This window comes from Pelobates fuscus, chromosome 1 (genome assembly GCF_036172605.1).
Source record: "Pelobates fuscus isolate aPelFus1 chromosome 1, aPelFus1.pri, whole genome shotgun sequence".
Lineage (NCBI taxonomy): Eukaryota > Metazoa > Chordata > Amphibia > Anura > Pelobatidae > Pelobates > Pelobates fuscus.
In genome coordinates, this window is record NC_086317.1 from 157400978 (window position 1) to 157413977 (window position 13000).

Genomic DNA, 13000 nt, shown 5'->3' on the forward strand with positions numbered 1-13000 from the left:
TCGGTCTCCTCAAAGAAGGGACAATAAGACATCCCAGAGGAAGAATTTAAAAAGTCTGTCCAGCAAACAGCATACACAGACTAAGATGGAAGAGCCTTTGACTGTTAATAAAGGGGATAATTAGTATTGTCTAACCGATCACCACTCCACTAATATTGCAGAAAATATGCCATAGGGGGACTTCTCTGCAGTCACATAGCAGACTTACAGGGCTGGATTTTTTCATGGCATAAATATGTGTAAGCATGTATTAAATTAAGTATTTCAAACACTTGAAGAATAGAGTCAAACCTTTCTTTGTGTTTTAACATTTATTTACTTTTTAATTTGAAGATAAAGTGCATGTAGTTAGAAAAGCCTTTATAATAAAATAAACCCTATTCAAAATAAAAAAGCCCAAAAATGCAATCAATATATCTGAATCAATTCCATCATCTGTTTAAAAAGATGAATTATTAATATAATTACCAAATCTGTTAAAAAACTGAAATAAAATCTGTTTGATTGTTTTTTGTTAAACAACTTATTAAACTGTTTAACGGTTATCACAGAAATAAAAGAGTGCAAGCTATTTACATCAAAACACTATTATTCTGAAATTATTAGAATGTAATGCAGAACATATGTTTGTTTATTGCCAGTATGTCTAGATCTTTTTTTAAATATTGTAATAATTAAACTCACACTTATTTAAAAACTTTCTTTAAATTAATGTATTAATTGTAGAGTTCATATTAAAAGTAAAAAGAAAAGCAAAATAAACATATATTTTTTAAAAATTCCTTCATACAAAGTTCCCTTTAATGTTTGTATATTCTGTAATCACTTTGTGACTTTTTGAGGTTATGGGCAGAATTCCCTTTAATGTTTATACATTCTGTAGTCATTTTGTTTAATTTGTGTGATCATTCTTATTTTATCCTAGACTGCTTATCAGAATTGTAGTGGATAAAGTTTACCAATAAGTGAGTTGTTCACTAAGGGATTGGTTGAGTTGAAAATAACACAAATTGTTTCAAAGGCTAACATGGCCAATCTTGAGGAGAAGCCAATATATTCATTGAAATGTCAGCTTTCACGTATTTGAAAAGAATGTGATTTGGAGCAGTTCGGAGATGTTCAGCAAGACATAGAATAGTGAGATCACCTATGTTTAACAAAAACATCTATTTCGCATATACATTACATCTGTTTTTATCCTGAAACAAATCAACATTAAATATGTTTATTTTAGCTATGATTACTGATTTGTACATAAATGTGTGCCTAAAATAGCTGTAGCTGGTGCAAGTGGTGCTGAGTCGAATAAGGCACTCAGAAACACCTTAGGAAGAAATGTTTTCATTTGGCTTGCCATCATGGTGGATGAGGAATGTCGAATAGTCAAGGTCTTCTCGAGATCCCTGTAAAATAAATGGACAAAATTTGATACATGAAAAATGTCAAAGTACAATTGTTAAGCTCAGGTAGGACATATTTAGACATGGAAGATATTATATTGCTGTAACCTCTCCATGCAAGAGAATGTACAGTGCATAAAAGAATGGAGAATTATTTTCTCCATTTGTATTAATGTGTCTAATTTAGACTTGTGAAAACATTAATTTAAAGTGTTTCCCTGGATTCAAATTCATTATAATCTACACCTTAATTGATCCATCTGTGATTTACCTGTATAGTCTTATTTATTGAACTGCTAAATAAATAAAAGGCATAGCTTGAAGCTATGTAATAAGTAAAGTTTCACTATATCCATAGATACATATAGAAGAGATAGATGCTTTAATGAGCTAAATAGTAAAAAAAAAAAAAAAAAAAATGTAAAAATTTTCTTTATCTTCATTTAATTTTTATTTGATTGGCACTTTCATACTATAGTGTATTATCTTACCTTTTTGTTGGACTTTGGTGACTCTGTAAGATAAAAAAAAATGCAAGTTTAGTTGTTATAGTGTCAATAAAAATGCAAGGACATTGCAAGCTATTATTCAAAGGTAGTAGTAAATTTTAATTATGCTGTTATATGCTGTTTATTAAAAGGAATATTTGGCTGTTTAGTAAGTCATGAGATAACATTGTATTAATATACTAATTAAACTTTGAGTTGTGCTAAGCTTACCATTTGAATAATCATTGATCAATACACAGACATACATTTCACAGCTCTGCTGTTTTCTTGAACTAAACAAAGCTTAGCTTTACCATAGCTACTACAGTGTACTGAATTGTTATGGTGCTGTGAGTATCCTGGCACATTCTGTTCCCCTATTGTAAAAAGTCAAACTTTCAGAATGTTTTGACATCATACATAGAGCCATCTGGGTGCCACTGAATTGATGAGGGAGTAGAGTTTTTTTTGTTTGTTTGTTTTATTATGGTTAAATATAATTGTTGGGTTTTTTAAAATTATTTTTCTTCATATTTTAGCTACCTCAGTTGTTACCTTAAATTGGGTTTATTTTGTTTGTGTTTTTGTTATATTTACCAAAGCTAGTGTGGTTTGTTGAAAATCCTGGTAATATGGATTTTCTACTTCTTTCCTCCCAACCTATGCATACAAATTATAAATAAAAAAATGTAATGGCAAATAAGGGCTAAAGGAAATTTAGTAAATTAAATGGGACACTATAGGCATCAAAACAACTTTAGCCTACTGAAGCAGTTTGGTGTGTAGATCACGAACCTGCAGTTTCACTGCTCAATTCTCTGCCATTAAATCAGAAGTTAAATCACTTTTCCTGGCTAATCATGGCAGCATTTAACATATGGGTTTAGCTCCTCCCTCTAACCCTCAGGACAGGAAACACAAACAATTAAACAATTAAGCATACCTTCCCCTGGTATAATAGGAACCCCATCAGTCATCACACCTCAGTCTTTTTTTCCTGTCCTCATAGCCCTAGGACAGTTGTTATCTTTTTTTTTCTTCCTCCCTGAATTTTAAAGGGTAAAGTTTTTCTTTATGCTCACCTGATCATGCTGCTATGATCTTCACCGGAAGCCCAGGCACATGTAGCCCTTTCTCTCCATGAGCAGGGAACCCCTGGGAGCCATGGTGGGTAGTCCATCTGGCATCTGGAGCCTGAGTTCGCCAGGATTAAAGCCTCCAGACCTTGATCAGACGATCATCTATCCGGTAAGACGCCCGTGCTTGCGCAATGGCCACGGACGGATTTTCGGCATATTTGCCCTCATCCAAAATGGCGGACCCGTGGACTTGCGGCCAATCGGCGCATGCGTGCCTCCTTACAGGCACAGCGCGGGAAATTTGAAAATGGCGGTATTTCTGCAAATAAGCTGGCGTTTTCAGTTCCCACTGTTGTACAGTGCTCTCTAGTGCCATATTCTGTCTCTGCAGGTATGTTTTATGTTTTCTTCTATAATACATAAGGATGTTCAAGTTTGGCTGCATGAAGTTCATTGTGACACTTTTGTTATGCAGCCCTTATACTAAAATGGATCCAGCATCTCCATCTGCTAAGTCGACAAGATCTACAATAGGTCATAGGTGAGCATTAATCTATATTCTATTTACTACATTTTAAAAAGAGTGCATGGAGGGTACAGTCATATGACTTCTGTGTTTTACAGCCCTCAAGACCGGTCTGGCCCTAGATTTCCATCTAAGAGGAGGGATAAACCGGCGGCATGCCCTGGATGTGGCGCAAGGCCTTTGGATAACTGCAGGTTATGCCGCAAATGTTTATTCATGATCGCAGGAGAGTCGGAACATCGCAGGTCTCCTCAAGCCTCTACGTCCTCAAATCAGGACATAGCTTATTGGATTAAGCAAGCAGTGGCAGAAGGGATTTCAGAATCCAATAGAGGTAAAAGACCCAGGCATGAGAGCTTTGGCCAAGAATCCAACCTATCTGAAGAAGACTTCAGACATCCTGCTGGTTCCTTGGATTTGGAACTTATCTCTTCTAGTGAAGAAGAGTCCACGGAACAACCGTGTTCATTGGACACAAAGGCTATGGAGCATCTAATCAAGGCAGTGAGAAAGAAACTCTAGATTTGCCAGAAGAAGTCTAGGAAGTTTCTACTTCTGATAGACACTTAGGAGATCTCCATAAGAGGAAACCTTCCTTTCCAGTGCACAGATCCATTAAAGAACTGATTCGCTCAGAGTGGAATGCTCCTGGAAAAAGGATTACAAGTCAGGGTAGATTATCAAAATTGTACCCTATTAAGGAGGAGGATTCAAGAATGTGGACAGCGGTCCCTAAAGTGGATGCTCCAATTATTAAAGTGGCAAAAAGATCAACTCTTCCGATTGATAGTAATGCTTCTCTCAAAGAACCCATGGATAAGAGAATTGACGCAGATCTTTCTAAAGTCTTCACTACAACTTGGGTTGTCATCCAGCAGTCTCTATCTCTGCTTTGTCCAGAGCATTACGTTCATGGATCCTTGATTTGGAAGAGGATATTGAGAGAGGAGTGAGTAGACGTCGCATGACGGACTCCTTGAAGGAGATCAAACTTGCCAGTGTTTGGCTGTTGGAATCCTCCACAGACCTCATCAGGATTTTTTCCAAGGTCATGGCACACTCTGTTACTGCCAGAAGGGCTCTTTGGTTGAGATCCTGGGGAGCTGACCTCTCTTCCAAGAATAATTTATGTACCTTACCATTTCTGGGAGAGGTGCTTTTTGGCAGACCACTTGAGGAGGCTATTAAAAAAGCGGCTGAGGTCAAGCAAATCTTGCTTCCACAAGACAGGCGTCCGAAGAGACCCCAACAGGACCATCGTCCTTACAGGCCACAGGGAGGATATAGTAAAACCTATCGACCAAGCAGAGAATATACTCGGCTCTCCAATTGGAAGAGTGGTCAAACCGGAAAATCTTCCAGACCAAAGGCTCAAAATTCCTCCTTTCGCCCCACTAGACAGTTCTGAAGGTGGCTTACGCCAGGTTCCCCATGTAGGAGCACGCCTTTCGTTCTTCTGGAGGACCTGGAGTGTGATTCCAGATGCTTGGGTGAATTCCGTAATCACCGCAGGATATTCTCTGGAGTTCGAAGATATTTCCCCTCCACCAATATTCATCAGAACAAGACTCCCTGTCGACAGGCAAAAAAGAGAAGTCTTGACCCATTATGTTACCAATCTTTTTCTAGAAGGCGCTGGATCAAGATGCTCTGTCAATCAACTGGCACTTCCATCTGGCATATGTCTTTCCCCCAGTTCCTCTCATTCAGGCTGTTCTGAGGAAGATTTCCAGAGAACGTTGCAAAGTGATTGCAGTGATCCCCTTCTGGCCAAGACATCCTTGGTTTTCTCTTCTGAGGAGGTTGGCAATGGAGGATCCTTGGGAGATTCCGGTCTCGGAGGATCTACTGACACAAGGCCAGGTGGTTCATCCAGAACCTTACAAGCTCAGGCTTCATGCATGGCTTCTGAAAGGCAATCCCTGATGAAACAAGGCTTATTGGAACAGTTGGTATCTACCCTTTTATGTTCCAGGAAGATCTCCACTTCGTCTACTTACCACAGAATATGGGAAGCCTTTGCGGTATGGTTGAATTCTTCTATACAGAACATGGGTCCTTCTACTGTCTCTCAAATTTTAGGTTTCCTACAAGCAGGCCTGGAGAAGGGTCTCAGACTTAACAACCTGAAAGTTCACTGCTCAGCTATCTCTTTCTGGCATTCGATGGGCACTTCATCCTATGGTGGTTCGTTTTTTCAAGGCCGTTTTACGGATTAGACCTCCTATCAGACAACTGGCGTCTCCTTGGAATTTGCCTCTGGTGCTGCAGGCCCTAACGGAGCCTCCCTTCGAACCTATTGGGAACATACATATGCAGATCCTTTCTCAGAAGACACTATTATTACTGGCTCTAGTCTCTGCCAGAAGAATGTCTGACATCAGAGCTTTATCAGCCAAGGAACCTTACACTTCATTCTTCGATGATAGGGTCATTCTCCGACCGAGGCCTGAATTTCTTCCCAAGGTTGTTACATCTTTCCATCTCAATCAAGAAATTATCTTGCCTGCCTATTTTCGGCATCTGTCTACCCCTGAAGAATCAAGGTGTCATATGCTGGATCTTCGTAGATGTTTACTGATGTATATAGAGCGCTCTGCTGCTTGGAGGAAATCCTCTCAATTATTCATTATACCTTGGGGTTCTCGCAAAGGTGAAGCCGCCTCAGTCTCCACTCTTTGTTCCTGGACAGTTTCTGCTATCTCCAGGGCTTATGGAGTGTGTGATGTTCCTGTTCCGAAAAACATCAGGGCTCATTCCACAAGATCCATCGCTACTTCATGGGCTGCAGAGTCAGGAGTTCCTGCAGAGAGAATCTGTAAGGCTGCCAATTGGTCATCTCTAAAGACCTTTGTGAATCACTACAAAGTGGATATTGCTTCTCGCTCGGATTCAGAGTTTGGCCTGTTGGTCCTGAACTCCTTTAATCCGCATAGCTGATTTCTATATTAAACTATTTTTGTAGCATGCATTTCAATCCCTATGTTATTAGGAGCAGTGGTGTATAAATAATAATAAAATTAAATATTTAACAATAAAAAATAAAATAAATTATTAAAATAATAATAAAATGCCCACCCCCACCAAGGCTCTGCAACACACACACACACACACACACTGCATCACACACACTCACACTGCATTCATATACACACACACTGCATTCATATACACACACTGCACTCATACACACTGAACTCACACACACTGCACTCATACACACACTGCACTCATACACACTGCACTCATACACTCTGCATTCATACACACACTGCACTCATACACACTGCATTCATACACACACTGCATTCACACACACTGCACTCAAACACACACTGCACTCATACACACACTGCACTCATACACACACTGCACTCATACACACACACTGCACTCATACACACACTGCACTCATACATACACTGCACTCATACACACACACTGCACTCATACACACACACTGCATTCATACACACACACTGCATTCATTATATACACACACTGTAAATAAATATTCAATGAATATAATTTTTTTTGTATCTAATTTTATTTAGAAATTTACCAGTAGCTGCTGCATTTCCCACCCTAGTCTTATACTCGAGTCAATCAGTTTTCCCAGTTTTTTTGGGTAAAATTAGGGGCCTCGGCTTATATTCGGGTCGGCTTATACTCGAGTATATACGGTATGTATGTATATGTATGTGTGTCACCAATGAGGTAGTTTATTTCTTTTCAATAAGGATTTTTATAATGGATTAAGCCCTGAATTTCCAGGTTTCGTAGCCCTGTCATGCAGTAGATGGGTGCAGAATCTAGATGTGATATGATATCTACATCTCGCTTTTTTATCATTAAAAAAAACCTCATCCTTTTGAGAGACAGGACGTATAACTTGAAGATTAGCTTTGTTTTATATTATCTTCCATTTGAGGGTTTTATTGTTTTGATTAGCTGTTGCTTCCCTCTTTGTGCTGTTAATTATTTCTGCTCTATTTAACTAAAACTTTCACTTCTGTTTAATTTGATGTGTCAGTGTTTCCTTTTTCTTAATATAAAAAATAAAGTAAAAAAAAACAAAAAAACTTGATCTTCCTATTTGTCATTTGGGATTATATTGAATTTTTTTTCCAAAGTATTTGTTTTCTTCACTTTACTTATTTGTTCATACTGAAGCTGGGAATTGCATTAGTTGGTGAAATCCTAGTTTCTGATTGACTGCTGACATCACTTGTTCTCCAGGCTTTTTGTTTTCAATCAATAAATGTTTGTGATAATGGTTTAAAAACGTACCACGACCACCCTGAAATATGGTCACATCTTCAAATTGTAATTATAATTTAATTAACTGCAGGTTGATTACATAGAAATATAATGTCAAAATGATGGGAATGCTATTTTACAATTATTTAACAAAGGAAAAATTATTAAAAAAAAATATGTATGCTTCAGTTTAACTCTTGACTCTTTTCAACCATTTTTTTTTAAATGGAGCTTCAGCTGGATTTAGTGGCAGCCAAATGCACCTAATAAATGGTTCAGCTGCTCATCAAAGCACTGTTAATAAAGGTGCACCAGTTGCACATTCATCTGCCTTTTTTTTAATAAAGAACCCTGATTTTGTAATTTTAAAAAAAGTGTAAAAGCCCATGAGATTCACTATGGCTGCCATAGTATATTAGTTTAATTATTAGTATAATTACATAATCAAGGTTTTTTTATTGAGGTATACATAAAACAAAACACAGATTCATCCAATAAGGATAATTGGTTACAAGTACATGCAATAAATGATCAAGGAGGCTGGCATAAATGCAGTATCACATATTAGTTTGTAAGCAAATCTTCTTAATTGTGCCCCTGTTGTCACCTATGGGACTAGAAATCCTCATTTAAAAGAATAACCAGGAAAAAAGGGAAGAGCAATAAAACGAGTATGAATGGAACGTAGTGTGTATATAGCTATAGCACGATTTGGGTAAAGAGTAGAAGAACCATCGCCACCAGTTTAAGCCTCGCAGACAGATATGACACCATCGATATGCCCACTAGTTAGTTGAAGGAATACTAATGCATCATACAATAACATGAAGAACTCTGCACATGTGTGGAAGAGGGTGCTCTGTATTAGATGTAGCATACGGAGTTAACCTACTCCTTATTAGGATCATGCTCCCACACTCACCTATCACGCGCTCAACCACACACGTCAACTACTCGGGTTCATACGAACGCCACCTCTGTTCGTGTAAACGCCACTTAGCAACACAGGAGGCAGAACTCCATTTGTATGGATGCCGGTTACCAAACACAGCAAGAACAGAAGTCTGTTTGTGAAAACACCACCTGCCGGACACAGCAATACAGAACTCTGTTTGTGAGAACGCCGCTGCCTCCACATGCAACCACACAGGAGGTGGAGACCAGGGAGGAACCGCAATAGACAAGACCACCCACTCTCCCTATTGAAACCACAAACACCCTTCACTCTTCGCTCAGTTGTTCTGTGCCCCTGATTGTGTAAAGACCTTCAGTGACTATCCTGATTGTGAAGTGTGGGGGGGGGGGGGGGGGCATTAGTCATGACAGAGGCATAAGGGAGGTAGTAAACCTGCATGATACTATTATGGGGTCCAATATGACACACATGAGATTTTTTTTTTTTACACTATTTGCTCACTGGCCGCTATTGCTCACAGTGGACAAATAGTAAAAGAAAAGCATTTATCAACAACTTTTAGTTGTTGAATCCAATGAAGCCAGTTACCGGGCATTAAGTGCCCGCTAGATGGAATTAAATCAAGTCATGAAATACTTTCAATATAAAGAATAGGTATCAGTTTTGATATTCAAACCTATATTTATCATTTTCACATAAGCATGTAAAGGTAATAATTTCATTGATACAGACTGCTAAATGACTTCTCAGAAGCTGATATACAACTGATAAACACGTTCACTCTACTTAAGACAAGGCCTTACTTTTATGTTGTTCTATATGAAGATGTTTTTGAAGTTAAAAGTAACATACAATTCAATATTTCATACCATTATTGCGACCAATGTCTGTCTCTTGTGACTCAACAACAGTTGGATTGTCCTTGCCAATGTAAGAAGTATTGTCCATGTCGGTCAGGCTTATGTTGGTCCTATAGCTTCCAACAGATACCAATTCTGTAGAAAACAAAAGGTTTTTATTTTTTATATTCTAGTAACCTGTCTAAGAACAAATTAAAATATATACCTTGTTTTAATATTTTTGGATAAGCTGTTTAAATGATTTTGTAATTTCGAAAGTAGTTTTATTTTATTTGTATATATTCTATGATTTATATTTTAATATCTTGAAAAAACTCTCTTTAAAGTTTATTCAAAAATATTAGATCATTTGAAAAGATTATCCAAGAACATGAAATCAATTACATAATGTTTTAAATTTGCATGAGCCAGTTAAAGCAGTCTTCCCCAAACTCTGGCCTTCCAGAAGTTGCTGAACAACTCCCATGATTCTTAGCCTATCTATTTCATTCATAGAATCATGGGAGTTGTAGTTCAGCAACATCTGCAGGGTTGGAGTTTGGGAAGCCTGATTTAAAGGAGAAGAGATGGACATTTTTTTTTTTACTTTTTGTCTGTACACACGTAGGACTAGATTTAATTTGTTTCAATCATGATCAGAAATGATTTCATTCTGTTAGAAAAACCTTTCAAATTATTTATCTGCAGAAGTCACCATTAAAGTATATGGACATTTTGCAGATAAATAATTTGAAAAAAAACAAAAAAAAAGTTCTAACCGAATGGTATTATTTCTATTTCAACTAAATTAAATCAAGGCTATAGTTAGGGTGGAGAAACCAGCCAATTACCAAATCTTTCTGATTTTCCCCTATTCATATTACTACTTTAGCAGTCATGTGAGGATTGTCATTGATGAGTGTGACGAGACCAATCTCACCACTGTGCATTGGAGGAGCCTGGTTGCCCGCCTGCTGCCTTTAGACTATGGCCCCATGCAGGGCCGGATTAACATAGGGGCTGATGGAGCTGCAGCTCCAGGCCCAGGCCCATGGAATAGGCCCATTTTAAAAAAAAAAAAAAAAATTATAATAATTTTTTTTTTTTACATACTACTCTTAGTTTGCCACCTGACTGGTATTTTACTGGCACAGCTGGTATTTGAGGCTGCCTGGCCATGCCGGTATTGCAGTAATACCGGCAATACAAATGCAGGTTTTTTTCTCAGAATAAATGGAGATTACTCTGCAATACCAGCACCAGCCAGTAGGGGTCACTGTGTGTGGAGAGAGGAAGGGATAGGAAGTTACACAGCAAATCCCTGCCTCTCTCTACTACTCACTGATCCGTGGGGGAGCAGCAACACAGCACAGAGTCCAGACAGCAGCTCTACAGCTCAGGTAAGAGAGTGATGTGGGGAAAGGCAGCAGGGACACTGAGACACTAGGGAACATATGGGAACACTGAGACACTAGGGGACACAGACACTAGGGGACACATGGGGACACAGACACACATTGGGACACAGACACTGGGAGACCTGGGAACACTGAGACACATGGGGACGCTGTGAGACATAGGGACATTGGGAGACACTGAGACATTGGGACACGGAGACACTATGTCCCCATGTCTCCCAGTGTCCCCAGTGTCTGTGTCCCATGTCTCTCAGTGTGCCTAGTGTCCCCATGTGTCCCTATATGTCCCAGTGTCCCCATGTCTATGTCCCCTAGTCTCCCAGTGTCTGTGTTCCCATGTCTCTGTGTCCCTAGTGTCTGTGTCCCCAAATGTTTCAGTGTCCCCAAATGTTTCAGTGTCCCCATGTCTCTGTGTCCCCATGTCTCTGTGTCCCCATGTCTCTGTGTCCCCATGTCTCTGTGTCCCCATTTCTCTGTGTCCTCATGTCTCTGTGTCCTCATGTCTCTGTGTCCCCGGGTCTCTCAATGTCCCCATTTCTCTCAGTGTCCCCATGTCTCTCAGTGTCCCCATGTCTCTCAGTGTCCCCATGTCTCTCAGTGTCCCCATGTCTCACTGTGTCCCCAGTATCCTAGTGACATGGGGACACACTGAGACATTGGGACACTGGGAGAAATGGCGACACTGAGACACTGGGAGACTAGGGACTGGGCGACATGGGGACACTGACACTGAGACACTGGGTGACTTGCAAGACTGAGACACAGGGAGACACTGGGAGCAAACCATCTATACAGCAGAATCAAACTGTGAGTAGTTTGTTGGTGATTTTACAGAATTTTCTCTGATATCACTCCTTGTGATTTACATCATGTGATGTCACGCATAACTAATTAATTATAAAAATGATTAAGACTGGTATTTTTTTCCAAGAAAGGTGGCAACCCTAACTACTCTTCACATAATCTTGCTTAAAGGAGCCCTATAGGGTCAGGAACACAATCATGTATTTCTGACCCTATTATGTTAAAACCACCACCCTGGCCCCTTCTTGCCTCCCTACATATAGTAAAATATTACTTGTATTCAAGTCTGCAGCTGCTGGCTCTGCCTCTGAACTGACTGTCTGCTGACATCATCAGAAGTGGTGGTCTGAGCAAATTACAATACTTCCCCATAGGATTGGCTGAGACTGTCAACTAGGCAGATCAGGGGCAGAGCCAGCACAAGTCCAATATAGCCCTGGCCAATCAGCATCTCCTCATAAAGATAAATTGAATCAACGCATCTCTATGAGGAAAGTTCAGTGTCTGCATGCAGAGGGTGGAAACACAGAATGGCAGTGCTGCACATTAGGCAGTACTGCCCCAGGAAGCACCTCTAGCAGCCATCTAAGGAGTGGCCAGTGGAGTTATTTTCTCTGAAAAGACAGTGTTTACTGCAAAAAGCCTGAATGGAATGATTCTACTTACCAGAACAAAAACAATAAGCTGTAGTTGTTCTGGTGATGAGGGATGTATGGGAACAAAACATGTGTGGACTGGCTGACAATAAAATTAGTTTAGGTAATGCAGACGTTGGTCTCTCTAACACTGTGGCATGTCCCCTTTCTTCTACACTCACTACATACACCTTTTCTCTGTCTCAGAGACAGGTGGACCAGCGAGAGGACCAGCGGGTGCTAGGGGACAGTCCTTAGAAAGCCTGGAGTGAGCGCATCATTAGACCAGGAACTTCTGCCTGCTAGTAAGAAGGTGAGGAGACAAGTGGACCAGCGAGTGCTAGGGGACAGTCCTTAGAAAGCATGGAGTGAGCGCATCTTTAGACGCATTTATGTCAAGCTCAGGGTGCTGCTTGCATAGTATGCCCTTAGTTGGACAGCCTGCAGGATTGGCAGGTAGCCTGACATGCATTCATGCCAGGCTGGCCTTCCAATTCTTTGGACAGACATGCCCCCTTTTTGGGCATGTTCCCCCCCTTTTGGCAGGTTACGTGATTCGCACCAGTGGCCCACCCTTTTACCCCACCCATTGACTTCCTGCTTCACTGGACACTGCTGTTAGGGGTTATGGATTT

The 13000-nt window shown here is 39.9% G+C and overlaps 1 protein-coding gene across 1 annotated transcript in view; it reads right to left on the reverse strand.

Moving 5' to 3' along the window:
- Positions 1–642: 642 nt before the first annotated feature.
- The window catches only part of LOC134608385 (polymeric immunoglobulin receptor-like), a 145169-nt gene continuing 132811 nt past the window's right edge, over positions 643–13000 (reverse strand). Inside the window, exons 9-11 of the mRNA XM_063451162.1 lie at positions 9539–9664; positions 1892–1914; positions 643–1403 (exon numbers count right to left, since the gene is read on the reverse strand). Of these exons, the coding sequence (XP_063307232.1) occupies positions 1326–1403; positions 1892–1914; positions 9539–9664 (227 nt within the window). The 3' untranslated portion in view covers positions 643–1325. The remainder of the gene's footprint in view (positions 1404–1891; positions 1915–9538; positions 9665–13000) is intronic.